Here is a 21316-nt window from a genome sequence, read left to right as displayed (position 1 = left end):
CCTGATTTTGTGCGCGGTTGCTCCGCCGCTTGCCGGGAGCCGGCCCCTCCCCCCGGGTCTATCTTCCCGTCGCTTTGGATTCACTTCTCCGCCGGTCCTACCTTTCAGAAAGTGGTTGTTTTTCTGTTTCCAGAATTGCTGTTCTTCTTCTCTTCGATCTGCCGATGGATTTTCAGGTGTTTGCAATCTTTAGATAAGCTATCTAGCTGATCTCCGGCTAGCTGAATCAGTCTCAGCTTGCTACTTCTCCGCCATCTTGACTCCTCCTCCTATAGTCTGTGTTTTAAAGTCCATTTCGTCTGATAGAAGTATTGCTACCCTGGTCTTTAAAAATTTTTTGGCTTCCATTGGCATAAAATAAGTTTTTCTACCCATTAACTTTCAGTCTGTATTTATTTTCAGGCCTAAAGTGAGTCTCTTGTAGGCAGAATAACATTGGTCTTTGATTTTTTTTTTAAGATTTTATTTATTTATTTGACAGAGAGAAATTACAAGTACACTGAGAGGCAGGCTGAGAGAGAGAGAGGGAAGCAGGCTCCCTGCCGAGCAGAGAGCCCGATGCAGGACTCGATCCCAGGACTCTGAGATCATGACCTGAGCTGAAGGCTGCGGCCTAACCCACTGAGCCACCCAGGCGCCCCTTGGATGTTTTTTTTTAAGCCATTCTTGTCACTTTATGTATTTTGATTGGAGTGTTTAGTCCATTAACATTTAAATTAATTATTAATATATATGGAGTTATTGCCATCTTATTATTGTTTTATGGTTATTTTTTTATTCTCTGTTCCCTTTTTTCCCCTTGCTCTCTTCCCTGTGTTTTTTGATGGCTTTCTTTTGTGGTGTGTTTTGATTCTTTTCTCTAATTTTTGGGTATCTATCATAAGTTTTTGATTTGTGGTTACTGTTGAGTTTATACATAGCATCTTAAGTATGTAGCAGTCTACATTAAATTTATGGTCACTTAAGTTTGAACATCTTTTTTTTTTTAACTTTATTTGTTTGACAGGGAGAGAGATCACAAGTAGGCAGAGAGGCGGAGAAAGAGAGGGAAGCAGTCCCTGCCGAGCAGAGAGCCCCATGTGGGGCTTGACCCCAGGACCTTGAGATCATGACCTGAGCCAAAGGCATAGGCTTAACCCACTGAGCCACCCAGGTGCCCCAAGTTTGAACACATTATAAAAGCACTAATTTTTGTTTCCCTTCTCCATTTTATGCATAAGATGTCATATTTTACATCTTTTTATTTTGTGTATTCTTTGATTTACAAAATTTTTTATAGATATTTTTTATAGATATGAGAAAGAGAGAGCCAGTGCGAGTGGAAGGGAGGGGCATAGGAAGAAGCAGACTTCCTGCCTAGCAGAGAGCCAGACACCGGACTAGATCCCAGGACCATAGGATCACGACCTGAGCCAAAGGCGGATGCTTAACCAACTGAGCCACGCAGGCGCCCCTAAATATGATTATTTACTACTCTTGTACTTTAACCTTTATACCAGCTTTATAACCTTTAATTTGTGGTTGCTTTTACCTGTGAATATTTTCCCTTTCATAATTTTCTTTTAATTATAGCCTTTTCTTTTCACTTAAAGAATTCTTCTTAACCTTTCTTATAAATCTGGTTTAGTGATGATGAGTTCCTTCAACTTTTGTATATCTCCTTCTCTGTCATTATTTTTTGACATTTTGCTTTAAAAAACAAAACAAAACAAAACAACAACAACAACAAAAAACAGAACTAGGTTTCGTGCCCAGTGTGGGGCCTGAACTAATGACCCTGAGATTCAGAGTCACATGTTCTACTGAGTGAGCCACCAGGCACCCTACCATTTTACTTTATATGTTTTGGTGTGGCCCTCCTTGGGTTTATCTTTTGAAGGCTCTCTGTACTTCTGGACCTGGATGTCTGTTTCCTTCCCCAGGGAAGGGAAATCTTTAGTTGTCCTTTCTTTAAAGAATTCTTTAAAAAATTCTTTAAAGAATTTTTCCTCTCCTTTCTCTTTTTCTTTTCCTTCTGGGATCCCTATGACGTGAATGTTATTACACTTGATGTCACTGAGTTCCTTTTACTTACTTACTTACTCACTTACTTTGTTCTTTTTTCTTTTTGCTGTTCAGCTTGGTTGCTTTCCATTACCTTGTCTTCCAGATTGCTGATCCATTCTTTGGCTTCCTTTGATCTGCTCTTGAGTTCCTCTAGTATATTTTTTATTTTGGTTATTGGATTCTAAGGCTCTGACTGGTTATTTTCTATATTTTCTGTCTTTTTGTTGAAGTGCTCACTGAGTTCCTCCACTCTTCTCTCAAGTTTACTGAACATCTTTCTGAATATTATTTGGACTTCCTTATTATATACATTGCTTATCTCCATTTCATTTAGTTCTTTTACTGCAATTTTGACTTGTGATTTTATATGGGACTCATTCCTCTGTCTTTTCATTTTGTCTAACTCTCTGTGTTTGTTTCTGTGTATTAGCTTGAGCACTTATGTCTACTGGTTTTGAAAGTAGTGGTCTTTTGTAGAAGAGGTCCTGTGCTGCCTTATGGCACAATCCCCTCAGGTTACTAGAACCAGGTCCTCTAGGAGTGTCCCCTGTGTGGGCTGCCTGCACCCTCCTGTTGTAGTTGAGCTGTGATTGCCTTCAGTCCAGCTGACTGCAATGGCCTCCTTTGCCTGCTGTGGATGAGCTGGGCAGGGTTTGGCCCCCATGTTGCTGAAAGGCCTGCCTGTAGCAACCACTGTCTTATTGGTGGATGGGCCCAGCTGTCAGTCTAGCTGTCTGCAGTTTGCCTCTCCTGCCATAGCTGTAGGCACACCAAAGGGCAGTGCTTGTTCCCTGTGAAGCCAGCTAAGAGGCCAGGCTGCAAGAACTGTGAGCACACTGCTGTGTGGATTATTTTTCCACTTCTCCAGGGCAGGAGTCACTTTGGAGTGGCGCTGGTCCAGCTGAGGCAGACTTCAGGGTGTGATGGGGCAGGAGCCACTTTGGAGGGACCCTTTCTCTGGGTTGGATGGGGTGGGTCTGCAGGGTAACACCGGGACAGGACATGTAGTGCTAGCAAGGTAGATGGAGAATGTTAGCACTAGCTTCTTCAAGCATCTGGCCATCTGGTTTGGGAGAGTGGAAGACAAATGCTGCCTGCTAGCACTTTTGTTCTCTGAGAAATTTCCTGTAGTTTCTTGCCCTCCCTACCATACATGTTCTGAGATTGGTCAATAAATCTTCTTTACTTCTACCCTAGGCACTTTTCAAACTGCTGCTTTTGTTCTATTTCTCAGCCTAGTTATTTAGTACGCTGGTTCTTTATGTTCAAAGGCTCAGTTTCCTCTCACCTGCAGCTCTCCCAGAATTAAGTTTCCTGAATTTTTAAAGCTCATAGAGTTAAGCCCTGCTAAAAATTAAGGCTCTTAGAGTTAAGCTCAGCCCATTTTCAAAGTGGGCCCTTTGCAGTGTAGGTCCTGCCAGAGGTACCTGGTTTGGGGTCTGATCCTCTTGCCTCTCTGTGATGTGATGTACTCCTGTTTGTGTTTAGTCCCACTGAGAATTTGTTCTGAGCAAAGTCCCTGACCCACTATCAGTGTGGTCTTCTCTCTATGATTACCTATGGAGGATCTGTTCTGCCAGTCTTCAGATAGTTTTCAAAGTTAGTCACATAGATGTTGCTATTATCTCTGTGTGTCCCTGGGACAAGGTGAGTTTGAGATCTTCCTACTCTGCCATCTTTCTAAAACAAGTAGTAATTTTTAGTTTTTTGGAAGAATTGTTATACTGTTTTCCAGAGCAGCTATACCAGCATGACACAGAGGTTCCAATTTTTCCATATCCTCCATGTCATTGTTTTCTGATTTTTTGATGTAGCCATCCTAATGGGTTGGTATTAGTTCTTCTTTAAATGTTTGGTGGAATTCACCAGTGAAATCATTGGGTCTCAGGCTCTCTTTGTTGGGATATTTTTGGTTAAGGATTCAGTCTCCTTACTCATTATAAATCTATTCATGTCTTCTAATTCTTGATGATTCAGTTTTGGTAGGTTCTGTGTTTTTAGGGATTTGTCCATTTCATTAGGTTATCAAATTTGTCAGGGTACAGCTGTTCATAGTATTCTTTTGTAATTCTTTTTATTTCTGTAAAATTTGTGATAATGTCTTTTCATTTTTTATTTCAGTACTTGAGTCTCTTTTTTTTCTTATTAGTCCATCTAGCTAAAGGTTTATTAATTTTGTTGATTTTATTCAAGGAACTAACTTTTTTTTTATAGATATATAATGTATATTTATCCCCAGGGGTACAGGACTGTGAATCGCCAGGTTTACACACTTCACAGCACTCACCATAGTGCATACCCTCCCCAAAGTCCATAACCCCACCCCTCTCCCAAACTCCTTCCCCCCAGCAACCCTCAGTTTGTTATATGAGATTAAGAGTCACTTATGGTTTGTCTACCTCCCAATCCCATCTTGTTTCATTCATTCTTCTCCTACCCCTTAACCCCCCATGTTGCATCTCCACTTCGTCATATCAGGGAGATCATATGATAGTTGTCTTTCTCTGCTTGACTTATTTTGCTAAGCATGATACCCTCTAGTTCCACCCACATCATCACAAATAGCAAGATTTCATTTCTTTTTATGGCTGCATAGTATTCCACTGTGTATATATACCACATCTTCTTGATCCATTCATCTGTTGATGGACATCTAGGTTCTTTCCATAGTTTGGCTATTGTAGACGTTGCTGCTATAAACATTCGGGTGCACGTGCCCCTTCGGATCACTACGTTTGTATCTTTAGGGTAAATACCCAGTAGTACAGTTGCTGGGTCGTAGTGTAGTTCTATTTTCAACATTTTGAGGAAACTCCAAGCTGTTTTCCAGAGTGGCTGCACCAGCTTGCATTCCCACCAACAGTGTAGGAGGGTAAGGAACTAACTTTTGGTTTCATTGATATTTCTCTATAGGTTTTCTTTTCTCTAATTAATGCTATAATCTTTTTTATTTTCTTCCTTTTGCTGTGTTGGGTCAATTTGTTCTTTTTCTAGATTCTTGAGATATAAAGATAGGTTGTTGATTTGATATTTTTCTTATTTTTTTTTAAAGATTTTATTTATTTGAGAGAGAGAGAGAGAGAGAGTGGGCATGAGTGGGGGGAAAGGTAGGAGAAGGAGAAGCAGACCCCCCACTGAGCAGAGAGCCTGATGCTGGGCTCAAGCCCAGGACCCCAAGAACATGAACTGAGCCAAAGGCAGATGCTTAACCAACTGAGCCATCTAGGCACCCTGAGATTTTTCTTGTTTTTTAAATACAAGCATTTATATGTGTAAATTCCCCCCTCAGCACCACTTTTGCTGCATCCCTGAGTTTTGGTATTTTGTATTTTCATTTCCATTAATCTCTAAGTATTTTCTAATTTCCCTTGTGATTTTTTTTATCCATTGATTGTTTTAAAGTTTGTGGTTTTATTTTTCACAAATATGTGTATTTTCCAGATTTATGTTATTGACTTCTAGCTTCATGCTCATGTGATGGGAAGATACTTTGTATGAGAACTGACTTTCTTTTTAAAGATTTTATTTATTTATTTGAGAGAGAGAAGGATAAAGAGAGAGAGCACAAGTGAGGAGGAGAGGGAGAAGCAGTTTCCTCGCTAAGCAGGGAGCCCCTATGTGGGGCTTGATCACAGGACCCTGGAATCATGGCCTGAGCGGAAAGCAGACGCTTAACCAGCTGAGCCATCCAGACACCCTGATAGCTATCTTTTAAAGTTTTTAAAGTGTATTAAGACTTAATCTGTGACCTAATATATGGTCTAGCCTGTAAAATATAAAATGCACTTGAGAATAATGTGTTATTGTTAAGTATTCTGTATATGTCTGTTAGATATAGTTAGTTCCTTCTGTTAAATCATCTGTTTCCTTATTTTTCTTTAATCTGCTTGTTCTATCCATTATTGATAGTGGGTATTAAAGTGTCTAATTATTATTATACATCTGTCTGTTTCTCCCTTCAATTCCTTCAGGTTTTCTGTACACATTTTTCTGGTCTGTCATTAGGTGCATAAATGTTTATAATTGTTATATTTTCTTGCCATATTGAACCTTTTATTAATATATAGTGTCTTTCTTTGCCTCTTGTTACCTTTTTCGATATAAAGCCTATTTTTTCTGATATCAGTGTAGCCCTCTCTGCTGCTTTGGGTTACTATTTGCACAGAATATCTTTTTTCCTTTCTTCGTTTGTAATCTGTCTATATCTTTGGACTTAAAATGAATTTCTTGAAGAAAGCATATAGTTGGGTCATATGTGTTTGTTGTAGAGATTAATCCATTTACATTTAAAATAACTACTGAGAAGGAAGAACTTAGATCATTTTGTTACTTTTGTCATTTCTGTAAATATTTATTATTTTGTTCCTGTCATCTCTGTTATTTCTATGTGCCTTTTTAACTTTTGTGTCCCTTATTTCCTGTAATACTATTTTATGTATGTGTGTTTAGTTGATTTTTTTGGTAGTGAAATGTTTAAATTTTTTTCTTATTTCTTTTTGTATGTGTTCTATACCTCTTTTCTTTGTGGTTACCATGGGAATTACATTTAACATCCTAAAATTATAACATTCTGATTTGAATTTATACCAACTCAATTTCAATAACATACCAAAACTCTGCTCCTTTACAGCTTCATTCTTACCTCTTCTGGTTGTTGATAGCAGAAAATTACATCTTTATATATGGTGTTCTCCAGAACATAAGTTAGTAATTCTTTTTTTTTTTTTAAAGATTTTATTTATTTATTTGACAGACAGAGATCACAAGCAGGCAGAGAGGGAGGCAGAGAGAGAGAGAGAGAGAGGGAAGCAGGCTTCCTGCGGAGCAGGGAGCCTGATGCGGGGCTCGATCCCAGGACCCTGAGATCACGACCCGAGCCAAAGGCAGCAGCCTAAACCACTGAGCCACCCAGGTGCCCCTAGTAATTCTTTTAAATGGATTAATCTCTTAAATTACATAGAAAACTATGTGAGGAGTTACAAACCAAAATGGCAGGGATACTATGTTTTAGACTAATTGTTTTGTCTTTAGATGCATTGTTTTAATAATACTAGGTTTTACATTTGCCCATATATTTACTTTTATTGAGATCTTTCTCCGTACAGCTTTGAATTACTGTCTAGTACCCCATCCTTTCACCTTGCAGGACTCCTTTGAGCTTTTCTTGCAAGGTAGGTCTAGTGGCCACAAACTCCCTCAGATTATCTGGGAATGCCTTAATTTACCCCTTCATTTTTCAAGGACAGTTTTGTTTTGTTTTGTGCAATAAGAGTCTGGTTTATTGTTTGTTTGTTTGTTTTCTTTTAACACTTGGAATATGGAGACCTGTTGCTTTCTGACCTCCAGAGTTCCTGATGAGAAATCTGGGGATAACTTCATTGAGGATTCCTTGTCTGTGACAAGGTGCTTTTTCCTTGGTGCTTTCAAGATTCTTTGTCTTTTGAAAGTTTGATGAGTGTCTTTTTTTTTTTTTAAAGATTTTATTTATTTATTTGACAGAGAGAAATCACAAGTAGATGGAGAGGCAGGCAGAGAGAGAGAGAGGGAAGCAGGCTCTCTGCTGAGCAGAGAGCCCGATGCGGGACTTGATCCCAGGACCCTGAGATCATGACCTGAGCCGAAGGCAGCAGCTTAACCCACTGAGCCACCGAGGTGCCCTGATGAGTGTCTTTTGAAATGAGTCTCTTTGAGTTTGTCTTACTTGGAGTTCTTTAAATATTATAAAAACTAGTCCTTTGTTGGAACTGTGGTTTGCAAATATTTTGTCCCAGTGTATGGCTAGTGTGTAGGATCTATAGGATCCTCTTAACAGTGTCTTCCAGAGAGCAAAAGTTTTTTAATTTTGATGAGGCCTAGCATATCAGTTTTCCCTTTTATGGGTCATGTTTTTAGTTCAAGTCTAAGAGCTCTTTGTCTAACCCTCAGAGCTCAAAGATTTTCTTTTATAGTTTTTTTTTTCATTGAAAGTGAGTTTTATATATTTTATATAGTTTTATATATTTAAGCTTGTAATCTCTCTTGAATTAATTTTTATATAAAGTATATGGTATATATCAAGGTTTTTTGTTTTGGGTTTTTTTTTTTTTTTTTTTTTTTTTTTTGCCTATGCCTGTCCAGTTTCTCTTCTACCATTTGTTGGAGAAACTGTCCTTATTCCATTGAATTCCTTCTTCTTCACCTTTGTAAAAAAAAATCATTTGGGCGTATTTGTGTGGGTTTGTTTCTGGGTTTCAAATTATGTTCTATTGGTCTGTGTGCTTATCCCTTCTCTAAAACTACACTGTCTTGATTACTGTAGCTATATATAAGCCTTAAAATTGGGTACACTCCATCTCATTTCATTATTCTTTGTTTTATTTTGGGGTTCTGTCTTTCCATATAATTTTATTTTATTTTATTTTTAAAGAATTCATTTGTTTATTTGAGAGAGACAGAGAGAGAGAGCGAGTGAAAGAGAGCCATATACGGAACTTGATTCCCAGGACCCTGGGGTCATGACCTGAGCCAAAGGCAGGCACTTAACTGAGCCACCCAGGTGCCCCTCCGTATAATTTTAGGATCAGTTGACCTAGTTATACAAAACAGCTTGGGATTGTGATAGGAATTGCATTAAGCCTGCAGATCAATTTGAGAAATAACATCTTTACAGCATTGAGTCTTCTAGTCTATGAACACATGTCTGTTTTTTTAAATATTCTTTCATTACTTTCATCAGCACTTTGTCGTTTTCAGCATATGGATCCTATACTTCTCTTGTTGAGTTTATACCACAGTATTTTATTTCTTTGTGAATTGTTAATGATATTGTGTTTTCGACATTTTAGTTTGCATGTATTCATTATTAATATATGTAAATGTGATTAATTTTTATGTATTGGTTTTAAAAGTTTAAAAAGTAGCGTTTTATTACTATTTCCTTCTTCTGTTTTTTTTAATTTATCTGTAGGTGATTTGTAGAATTGTCTTAGAGACCATTCTAACATACTGGATAACTAATTGTGCACACTCATGCAAAGGCAGTATTGTTATTTATAGTTTATAGTTTATACATTGAGCCTAAAAATTTACCAGGTTAGTATATGGCAAAGGTGAGATTCAAACCCAAGCTTATACAGAGCTATTTACTATCTCAGGTTAAAAAAAAATTTTTTTTTTGCTTCTTGCTCAGCAGGGATCCTGCTTCCCACCCTGCTCTGCCTGCCTCTCTGCCTACTTGTGATCTCTCTCTCTCTGTCAAATAAATAAATCTTTATAAAAAAATGTTTAAAGCATTTACATGATATATTTTGTAAGAAATTTGATTCCTAAAAGTGATATTTATTTATTTATTTATTTATTTTTCAAGAAGATTTATTTATTTATTTATTTGATAGACAGAGAGCACAGGTAGGCAGAGAGGCAGGCAGAGAGAGAGGGGGAAGCAGGCCCCCCACTGAGCAGAGAGCCCGATTCGGGGCTTGATCCCAGGACCCTGAGATCATGACCTGAGCTGAAGGCAGAGGCTTAAATCGCTGAGCCACCCAGGCGCCCCGCTAAAAGTGATATTTAGACTAGACTTGCTAGGTATCTCAATACTTATTTTTCTTTTCTCTGTAAAGAATGTACAAGTATCTGCTAACATTTTTTGCATTGGGAAATGTTTGATTTCATTGCCTTTACTCAGTGCTTATAAAGATTTTTTTGTATGTGAAATTTAAGTTTTCACCAGATTGGTATCCATTTATTCATTCTTTCATTTATCATTTATGAAGGTAGATATTATGCTATGTACTAGATATACAGAGATGAGTTATACATTACTCTCTACTTTTAATTTGACTATAGCCAAGTAAAGAAGACTATCAGGAAAGTAGATAAATACAGTAGAGGATGGTTAAGTGCTCTGATGAAGGTATAGTTGCTACACAGTGGTGTGCTGGAGTTGGCTTATGACAGCACACAGAAGTCAGTTATTAAATAGAAACTTTGCAAATCCATTTTACTAGTGGTAGCTTAAAATTGGCTATGGTAGGAATATTTACACCATGGAAATCGGCAAATGCTACAAATAGCGCTTTCTCTTTTTTTTCCTCCTTTCTTTCTTCTCTCCCATCAGGATATCCAGTTTACTGACATACCATTTTGGTACAGGAGCAGAGGTATTAATTCCAGTCCTTTACCTCATTGCAACACAAGCCCATTCTGCATTATCATAAGTTGTCACAGGACCAGCTGCTTCTAGTGATTTAAGCAGCAGCCTCTCACAAACATGGTGGCTGTTACCTTTTTAGATGAAAGCGAGATTAAGTCTAAATTCCCTCTGGGTTCTGTTTTTATTCCAGAGATTATAAAGCAGCTAACATCAAAATCAACTTGTACCTTGTCAATGAACCTTGGCTCTACTCACTGGCCTGGTGCTCCAAGATTCACTCAGTGACCACAGACAACATTCACATCCTGAGTCAGCTAGATCAGCCTTACTTCCTCATGGTGAGCTGGCTATCCAGGTTGTTCTTTCAAGCCTTGTACAGTAGGAGTCTAAGTCCCTTATCCTACCCCTATATTGTCCACTGTGCAGGCCTCTTGGGAGCCACTTAATAGCAGAGACCTCTATGATGGTGGAGATGAGACACTCTCCCTTCTCTCACCCACATCCTTCTGTGGTTTGCAGAAAGAAATTAGTATTGTTATAATATTGTCGTTTATTGAATCTTCACAATGTGTTTTTCATGCATTATGTAATTGGACCCTCTGAATTACTCATTTTTATTATTCCTATGAAGAAACTGAAGTTTGATGACGTTGACATTCTGGACATAGTCACATGATGCAAGGTTCAGAATGAGATTTGATTCCAGAGTTTTGTTACAGAAGTCCTGCCTTTCTAGAGGCATGACAACAATGACAGTGGCATGGACTATGGGGAGAAAACCAAGTATATCTGACTCCAAAGTGAAAACTTTGTGTCCTGAACAAAATGCTTTTGAAAAGGAAAGCCAGTCTCAGGGTCATGAGATTGGAGCCCCATGTCAGGCTCCCAGCTCAGCATGGAGTCTGGGTGAGATTCTCTCTGTCCCTCTGCCCCTCCCTCTGCTTGCATCCTTTCTCTCAAAATAAGTAAATAAAATTAAAAAAAAAAAAAAGAAAAGAAAAAAGCTAGTGTCCAGCCTACCTTCCTTGAGTGTTCCTCCTAGCCCTGATGCTGCTTATTGCCAGAAATGTAAGGACGTGGGTCATAATCACAGCTAAAATCTTATTATTTACTATCTGTGGAAGCACCCCCTGGATAACCAGTTAACTGCTACAGAGTTCTTTTTTTGTTTTTATTTTATTTTTGTATGTTTATTTTTCAAGATGTTTATTTACTTATTTGACACAGAAAAAGAGAGAGAGAGAACACAAGCAGGGGAAATGGGATAGGGAGAAGCAGACTCCCTGATGAGCAGGGAACCCAACACAGGGCTCCATCCCAGGAATCCAGAGCCAAAGGTAAATGCTTAACCAACGTAGCCACCCAGGCGCCCCTACTACAGAGCTCTTATCTGTGTAGAGTATCTTGACTGGGCCAGACACAACAGTATACAACAAAACTTTTTTTCATTGACTGTTTAAACTTCTCTCTGAGCTAGACTTTCCCTGCTCCTGAATGAAATCTTAACTCAGGTCCCGTAAGTTTTCTAGTCATTTTTAGATAACTTCAAGATTTCACTTCCAGTCACCAAAAAGTCTCACTTCAGAGTGGATGTGTCTAGTTGAAAATACACCCAAACTCCAAGCTGTTTTAAAAGGTAAATCTTTAGGCAAAGAAGCCCAAATGAGAAGCATAAATATTTCAGGCTGTCTTCTCCATACCTCTGGCCTCACTAGCCCTTGTTTCGGGTCAGGACCAGGAGAAAGGGAATCAGGGTCAGGGCACAATCTCATAGAGCCAAGCCCTGTGGTGGCAGTGTAATAAAATTACTGACACCTTTTTTCTCGCTGGCTTGGGCAACTTTGTGGAGACGACCCTGAAGAAAACCTTCAACGGCAGGTCCCTTGGCTAAGTGAAGCCTTTCTACTTGTCTGTGTTCATACAATTTTCCTTCCTATGTGTACTATATATTTTTCTAAGATTTTGTTTTTAAAAATTGATTACAAAGTAAGCCTGTTCGTTATATGAAATTCAGTCATTATAAAAATACATAAACCGGAAAACAACACACCCCTCCATAATCCTATCCCCCTAAGTCAGTAATGTCTCACAGTTGTGCCTGTGGATATATTAAATGAAGCTTTATTAAATAAAGCTTTTTATTTTAATACTTGAATTCATACTGTTTGAAATAATTCATGTGATTCAAAATTTTTAAAGTGTAGAAGGATATAAAGTTAAATATTTTCTTCTATACCTGGCTGTGGCTTTTCTATAGGACCTAGGGTCACCTTGTTCAGGAAGGTGAGACCAGTAAATATCCTCACGGCTTTCTCAAGCAGCTCACTTTCTGGAGTTTGAATATGCAGGTTTAAATCTTGGCTCTACCCCTTACTGTGTGAACTTGGAAATGTTAGTTAGCTTGTCCATGCCTCTGTTTATTATTAAATTATGCATAATGATAGTACAACAGAAGTACTTGTATCTCTCACAGTTTAATCTGATCATTGGTCTGTTAATTGAAAAAGTTAAAGTGGGGAATCATAGATAGATATGTGTGTGTGTGTGTGTGTTTACAATCTGTCGGTTTTTAGTACTTAACCCATCTGAAATGTAGAGCCTTAAAATAACAAATATTTCTTTGTCATATTCTTTGTGATGGCTACATGGTCCTTTGGTCAGAGCCAGCTTAGTGTAGGGTGGGTACAACCGTATGTCTAGGTTCTTACCTGGATTGCGTGGGGTCTATGTGATCACTCACCGTCAAGGAGGCTGGCTTGAGCACGTTCACTTGGTGGCAATGGGTTCCCAGCGAGGAAGAGAGGTAAAGCCCCAATGCAGTATAGTTTTCAAGGTTTCCCAGGTGTGATTTTTGTTAATGTTCCATTGGTCAAAGAAAATTACAAGGCCAAGTCCGGATTCAAGGTAGGGTAGGAGAGAAAAAGACTTCATGCATTGATGGGGAGGAATAGCAAAGTCACACCTGTATACAGGCCTGCATTTGGGGAGGCATACTGTCATTTTTATAAATAATCTATCACATAAATACCTCACACATTTTATTTTAAAATATTCATTTACCTTATAACATAAAGTCAGGGTCTTTGAGGGTACTTAAGCTGGTGGAATTCTATAGTCATTTGTTTATTTCAACACCCAAATGAACCAGCTATGATTTCTAAGTTTTATTTCTTTCAAGCAGAACAAGAACATAAAGTCATTGAAAGAAACAATCTGAATGAGGGATTCACTGAGATTTTCATAATCCCCTTATCCCCAGCCTCTTACGTGTCTCACTCACAGCTCATTCAGTTGTAGTTTATTTTTTAATCTCTTATCTTTGCTGGGTTTTCCAAAGCATTGGCTTAGTTTTCTGGAAAATGATGTACCTCTTTTTTCACTTAGATTTACAGATTTGAGTAACATTTAATTACACTGTACAGTTGTAACAAGTAGACTGTTCTAAGCCATTTCAGGGAGCAAGAACGATTGATTCTTAGTAAATGGACAGCTCACCTGCTGGGAATCCTGGAGCAGCTCAGGCTATCAGTCACTCTTTCCCAGAGGGGAGGGATTAAGAGCCTGGGTTTAGGGGCACCTGGGTGGCTCACTCAGTTAAGAATCTGCCTTTTACTCAGGTCATGATCTCAGGGTCCTGGGATTGAGTCCCACATTGGGCTCCCTGCCCAGTGGGGAGTCTGCTTCTCTCAGCCTCTTCACTCTCTCTCTCTCAAGTAAATGAATTAATTTTTAAAAAGAGCCTGAGTTTAATGGATGTTGGCTAAGAACTTCTACTGTACCTGCTTAGTGGGGCTGTTGTGAGGATGGGATGTAAAAACACTCTTTAAGGCTTAGAATGCTTCATAGCTCTTGTGGATGCTCATTAATTGTTGTCGTTGTTGTTAATTGTTAATTGACCCATTAGTGTTATTATTACTATTAGTGTTATTATTCAGCTCATGGAAAGACCTTGGGATAAGCTGAGGAGAGGCTCAAGAAAAAGCAAAAAGTGCCAGGACCAGGGGCATCAGATAACAGTGGAGGTGGAAAGGGAGGATCAAATCAGTTAATTATAAAACTCATACAAGAGGACCCAGGAGATGAAGTTCTGGGAGATTCAGGCAAAGGAACATGGAGAAGGGCCATGTTAGCTAAGGGGGAGTTATAATTTCAGCATACTTATTTGAAGCATGATGTTTTAGAACAAAAATTCTAGATGCTGGTTCACAGACTAGTTGCTTCAGCATCACCTGGGAAGCGTGTTCAAAATGCAGAAATTCTAATTCATAACGTATGTAGTGGACCTGTGACCCTGTATTACTAAAAGCTGCCCAGGTAGATATGGATGTGCAGACAGGTTGGGGAAGCCGTACTATGAAAGCATAGAGTAGTGGAACTCAAGAAACTTGGGCTGTAGTCCTGGGTCCAGAATAGACTTGCTATGTGGCTCTGGGACTCCTCTGTATTTGAGTGTTAAGGGAGATGAAGGATATGAATTGTTTGTCCCTTCTAGAGTTCCCTGCACTTATAAAGGGTGATTGTTAGGTTATGAGTAGGTACTCTCTGTTCGAGACCAGCACATCAGAATTCTTCCACCTGCTCTGCCCTCCCCCCAGCCCTGGCAGCAGATCAAGGGACTTGACCTTTTTGATCTAAAATCCCTTCCAATTGTTGTTTTTTAAAAACTGTTTTGTTTTCTATTTTGCAGACACCAGGTTACTATATGTTTATGTGGCTTCTCTTGGATAGTGTTTCTGCGGTTCTCATTGTTACCGTATTTTCTTTTCATTGGTAAGCCTATATTTGCAATTTTAAATGAAATTTTCCCAAGATAAAAGTGTAATTGGTTCTTATGGAAAGTTCAGAAAAAACACTTAGATTTTTCCTGTAATCCCACGGGGCAAGCTCTCAGGAAGACAGAGTTTATAATTTGAATTTCTCATTACTTCTTGTGCTGTCTGTACCCCCTCACATCCTTTGTACCTCAACACAGGACAATATTCTAAGGATAAGGACTCTCAGTAAGGCCTGGTCAAATGCTATTACTACAGATTCATTGTAGACCAGTTGGAAAAGGCCAAAGGTTAGAGGTTGTGCAGAACAAGTGCCTTATCTTCTCACCTTTTGTGAAACAAAACAAGTTCACAAACTGGGAAGCCTGGGTTTTAGTCCTGGCTTTGTCCCTTAGTTGCTGGGTGGCCCTGGAAAATCACTGTCTCTTTCTGGGCTATAGTCTTATTATCTGTCCAAGAAGATGATATTTGAGAATCCTGCAAGGCAAATGTTACAGGATTGCAAGATTCAGGGTGGGAAAGGGAACATCCAGGGAGAAGAATTTTAGCTAGAGGAGACGATTGTTTTTCAGACCTCCTCACATGCATCATTTCATCATTTGTGGGTTATCCTTTAAGGAGGAAAGTATAAACCCTGTACTTGGATGAGAATTTGACCAGATTATGTTTCTTTTATGACTACTGCCTTGGATTATTATCTTTTTTGGAAGAGGTCTCTGAGACTCATGAATAGTCTCTTTCCTTCCAGGTGGAGAGAGCACAAAAAAGAAATGGCCGATAATGCCAGCATTCACACAGGTAAAGTCAGGTCTGCCCTACTCCTGTCTCTTCATCCCTACCCACGGCTTCCAGGATATGGAGCCTGCTTTTCATTTCTCTGAGAAGAGCTGAGAGAGTCTGGGGAAAGAGGGAGGTGGGGACCAGTGGGAAGCTGGGAATTATAGGTTGGAGGACTTGACATCAGGCTTCACTTTGGACTTTATCTTTTGGCAGTAAGATCCCTTGGAAGATTTTTGAGCATAGGTATTTGTCCACTTGTAAATATCTTAATTCATCACACAGTTGGTTTTGGAGTACCTGCTTTGTGCTAGGCACTCTAAGAAGGGCTAAAGATTACACAAAAGCTGTCATGGAGGGTGGCCCAAAGAGAGTGGGGCTGGCCCCCAACGAGCAATGAGGAAGCAGGCAAAAGTAGATAGCTGACACCATTGGGGCAGGCACCAAGGTCTAGTTACCAAAGTAACTGTCATGCCCATTAGAGCTTTATGGGCTTCACCTGTAGGTGATGTATGTTGGAGAGTGGACGGAGAAAACTGCAGAGATCCTAAAATGCTAGACTAGAGTCTATGCTCTGCACAGAAGCAATCAAGAGATAGCAAATGAGCTTCAAACAAGAGAGCAATATGCTTAGATTTTTGTGTGAAGGGATGGAATAACAGAATACCTATTATTTAGCAGAGTAACTGAGGAGCTAAGGAAGTAAGATAGGCCCAGCAAGGGGAAGGAAAGCTAGATTTTGTTTTTCAGGAGGTTGCAGGGATAATCACACAGTCAGTGAGTGGTTGGGAAGTTAGTGCTTTGTCAGAGGAAAATGAATTAGGAGAGAAAGGACTGGGCTATATATGATAGATTTCTTCCACAGCTCCTGGAGGCTTAGGTAAAGTTGGTATAGTCACAGAATCATGAATTAATTTAATTTCTTGTGAGTAGTAGTAAAGATCCTGAAATGCCATGCACCAGCTGGCAGAGGATTGAACTGATGAAATACTTAGAGGTGCAGGAATGGATCCATAGGGACCGTGAAAAAATAAGTTCAGAAATGTGAATAAATTAAATGGAGAGCAATAGTCTTGCATATTGTGAAGCTGAAGTTTCAGATTAAGGTCATCCAAATCTCTTAGGAGCCAAAAGATCTCAAGTAACTCTGAGTTATATGGATTTTTAAGATCACTCTACTGACTGTTAAGAAGTCTGAAGGCTTTAGCCTAGCTATCTTATGATTTTCAGTAGTTGTTTTAGCAAAGCAGGGCTTCTCTGAATACAAGAAATTGTATGGCTTAAACAACAGAAATTTATATTCTTATTTCTCTAGGCTAGATGTCCAAGATCAGTGTGTCAGCATGTTTGGTTTTTCTGAGGCCTCTCTTGGCTTGCACGTGGCCATCTTCTTGCTGTTTCCTCATATAGCTTTTCCTCCGTGCACTCACACACCAAGTGCCTCTCACTGTGTTCAGATTTTCTTTTCTCCAGTCAGATTGTTTTAGGCTTCATTTCAAGCACTTCTTCAAAGGCCTTATTTCCAACCATAGTCAGATTTTAAAGTATTGGGGACTGAGGCTTCAACATGTGAACTTGTGTGGGGCCCAAAATTCAGACTGTAACAGTTATAGAGCCAAGAAATGGAAACAAACAAATAAACAAAACATAGAAATGGTGACGAAAGTATGGGTGGGAGAGAAAGTTCTGGAGGAACAAGGAAGACTGAAGCTAAAACCACATCCCATGTCCCTTGAGGCTGAAGAGAATAGAGCCTCAGACACTAAGCAAGCACAGTGTTCCATCTTGCACCATGACAGCCTCTAGGACGGACACGTACTGCTGCAGCCGCTGCCACCATGAGGCATTTGTCGGCTTTCTAGCTGTAGGGTGTATTTCTCAGCACACTAATGAAGTCAGTCCTTTGACTTCTGCCTTATATAGTTTCTTAGGAAGTCTTGAGCAACAAAAGTCTCCCATTTTATCTTTGTTCTTCTGCTTGTAATATGTCATTTTTCTCTATCTGCTTTTAAGATTGCGCCTGTTATTACTGATTTTCAATAGTTTGATTATGGTTTACCTTGGGGTGTGTGTGTGTGTGTGTGTGTGTGTGTGTGTGTGTGTCTATCCTGCTTGGGGTTTGCTGAACTCTTAGTATAATTTTTATCAGACTGGATCAATTTTCAGTCTTTATTTTTTCATGCTCCTATCTTCTTCTGGGATTCCAATTACATAGACGCTAGAAAGTTTGATATTATCCCATAGGTTGCTGAGGCTCTGTTCATTGTTGTTTTTAACCTATTTAATTTCTATGCTTTATCTTGAGTAGATTCTATTTCTGTAGGTATTACTTTCTTACTGCTGTGTAACAAATTATTGTAAACCTCACAGCTTAAAATAATACATATTTATCATCTCACAGTTTCTTTGGGCCATGATTTCAGGTACGGATTAGCCAGGTCCTCTACTTAAGAGTCTCACCAGGGTGGGGTGCCTGGGTAGCTCAGTCTGTGGAGTGTCAGACCCTCGGTTTCAGCTTGGGTTGTGATCTCGGAATTGTGGGATCAAACCCCACGTTGGGATTCTCTCACTTGCCCTCCCCTGTAACACTCTCTCTCTCTTAAACATATTCTCCCAAATAAATAAAATCTTTAAAAAAAAAAAAAAAGGAGTTTCACTGATCTCATCTGAGACTTTGTCTTCCTCTAAGATCACTAGGTGTTAGAAGAATTTAGTTCCTTACAATTGTAGGGCTGAAGTTTTTTTCTGTTTTCTTGATCACTATTGGTGGGGTTTTTCTCTGAGCTCCTAGAGTCTACCTTCAGGTACCAGCCATATGTTACAAGAAGACAGTCTACTTCTTCAAAACCAGCAGGATATCTTATAGCAGATAGATTCAAGAATAAAAGATGAAAAGAAGCTAAATAACAGGCAAAACAAACAGAAAACAAGTTGAAGCATGATAGTCATAAATCCAGCCATTTTGTTAATCAAATATAAATGGACCAAATGCTCAAAAGTAGAGGTTGTTGGACTGGATAGAAAAAAGCTGGACCCAAACATACATTGTCTACAAAAGAAATACTTAAAGACAACAAAAGGTTAAAAGTGAAAGGATGGAAAATGATATGCTATGCAAACAATAAGCATAAGAAATAATATTTGAGCAAATAGACTTCAAAACATGGAGCATTACTGGAAACAAAGATTTCATGACGATGAAAAGGTCAGTATATCAAGAATATATTATAGTTAGAACTCTTGAAACTTAACACAAGGGTGAAACAAAAACTGAGGGAGGTCAAACTTAGGCATGTTAACATTCCTCTCTCAGTACCTGCAAGAACAACAAAGCACAAAAAATAAAATCAGAAAGGATTTAGAAATCTGAACAACACCTGACGCCACTTTGACCTAATTGACATAAAACATTACATACAACAACTGCAGAATATATAATATTTTCAAATGTACATGCATATTTGCCAAAATAGACTACCGGACAAACCAAAAAACTAGTCTCAAATTAAATAGAAATGAACATTAGTAAAATATTTATATGTCTCTAAATGCTGAAATTAATTTATTTCTAAACATCCCATCCCATCCCATATCCTGATCAAGGGATAAGTGACAAGAAAAATAAGAAAATATTTTAAACTAAAGGATAATGCATCCACAACAATGAAATTTGTGGGATAAAGCTAAAGCAGGACATGGGAATTTATAACTTTAAATTTAGAAGGAAGAAAGGTTTAATACTGATGAAGTTTCTATCTCCAGAATCTAGAAAAAGACTAAATTTCCCCCCCAAGTAAATGGAAGGAAATAATAAAGATAGCAGGAATTAATAAAATAAGGATACTCAAAAAATAGAGAAAATGAGGGTCTAAATCTGGGTTCTCTGTTCTGTTCCATTGATCTATGTGTCTGTTTTTGCGCCAGTACCATACTGCCTTGATGGTCACAGCTTTGTAATATATGCAGTGATCTGAAGGGCTACCTGCACCCCAACGTTCATACCAGAGTCCACAATAGCCAAACTGGAAAGAACCGAGATGTCCACAGACGGGTGAATGGATAAAGAAGATGTGATACAGACTCACAACAGAATATTACTCAGCCATCAGAAAGGATGAATACTTACCATTTACACTGACATGGATGTACTGGGGAGTATTATGCTGAATAAAATAAATCAAACAGAGAAAAATAGTTATGGTTTTACTCATACGTGGAATATAGGAAATAGCACAGAGGATCATAGGGGAAGGGAGGGAAAACTGAATGGGAAGTCATCAGAGAGGAAGAAAAGCCAGGAGACTTAATCATAGGAAACAAATTGAGGGTTACTGAGGGGGAGATGGATAGGGGATTGGGGTAATTGGGTGATGGGCATTATGGAGGGCATGTGATGTGATGAGTACTGGGTGTTATATGCAACGGATAAATCGTTGAACACTACATCTGAGACTAATGATGTATTATATGTTGGCTAATTGAATTTTTAAAAAGAAAATGAAAACAGTAAAAAATTGATTTTTTGAAAAGATTAATAAAATTGATAAACTCCTAGCAAGATGAGGGAGGGACGGAGGGGGAAGAGAGAGAGATTGCTCATATGTTGAATGAAAGTGGATTACCTGTCCAGATCCTAGACATGAAAAGGAAAATTAGGAATATTTAATGCTATTAAAATGTATAAATTAAGTGAAATAGACACATTCCTTGAAATATGTAGCTTATCAGAACTGAGAGAAGAAATAGAAATTTATTTTTATATATTTTTATTTTTATTTTATGCTTTTAGTTTTTTTATAAACATATATAATTAGTTTCAGGGGTAAAGGTCTGTGAATCATTAGTCTTACACAATTCACAGCACCCACCATAGCATATACCCTCCCCAGTGTCCATCAATCAGCCAGACTTCCAGCTTCCCTCCAGCAACCCTCAGTTTCTTTCCTGAAATTAAGAGTCTCTTATGGTTGTCTCCCTCCCAAACCCATCTTGTTCTATTTTTTTTTCCTTCCCTACTCCACAAACTTCCCACTCTGCCTCTCAAATTCCTCATATCAGGTAGGAAAAAAATTTGTATTTTAAGGGTACTCAGTAGTGTGATTGCCAGATTGTAGGGTACCTCTATATTCAACTTTTTGAGGAACTTCCATGCTCTTTTCCAGAGTGGCTGCATCAGCTTGCATTCCCACCAACAGTGTAGGAGGGTTCCCCTTTCTCCACATCCTTTCCAACATCTGTCCTTTCCTAACTTGTTAATTTTAGCCTTTCTGACTGGCGTGAGGTGGTATCTTATTGTGGTTTTGATTTGTATATCCTTGATGCCGAGTGATGTGGAACATTTTCTCATGTGTCTGTTGGCCATCTGAATGTTTTCTTTGCAGAAATGTCTGTTCATGTCCTCTGCCCATTTCTTGATTGGATTATTTGTTCTTTGGATGGTGAGTTTGATAAGTTCTTTATAGATTTTGGATACTAGCCCTTTATCTAATATGTCATTTGCTAATATCTTCTCCGATTCTTTAGTTGTCTTTTGGTTTTGCTGGTGTTTCCTTTGCTGTGCAAAAGCTTTTTTTTTTTTTTTTTTTTTTTT

General features: G+C 38.7%; 1 protein-coding gene across 1 annotated transcript in view; it reads left to right on the top strand.

Moving 5' to 3' along the window:
• Positions 1–21316, top strand: part of GDPD4 (glycerophosphodiester phosphodiesterase domain containing 4) — a 141590-nt gene that overhangs the window by 103544 nt on the left and 16730 nt on the right. The window contains exons 13-15 of the mRNA XM_059399641.1: positions 10368–10515; positions 14865–14947; positions 15698–15747. Of these exons, the coding sequence (XP_059255624.1) occupies positions 10368–10515; positions 14865–14947; positions 15698–15747 (281 nt within the window). The remainder of the gene's footprint in view (positions 1–10367; positions 10516–14864; positions 14948–15697; positions 15748–21316) is intronic.

The sequence above is a fragment of the Mustela nigripes genome, chromosome 1 (genome assembly GCF_022355385.1).
Source record: "Mustela nigripes isolate SB6536 chromosome 1, MUSNIG.SB6536, whole genome shotgun sequence".
NCBI classification, from domain to species: Eukaryota; Metazoa; Chordata; class Mammalia; order Carnivora; family Mustelidae; genus Mustela; species Mustela nigripes.
Note: the sequence above shows the minus strand (reverse complement) of the source record. Positions and strands in the feature narration are given on the sequence as shown.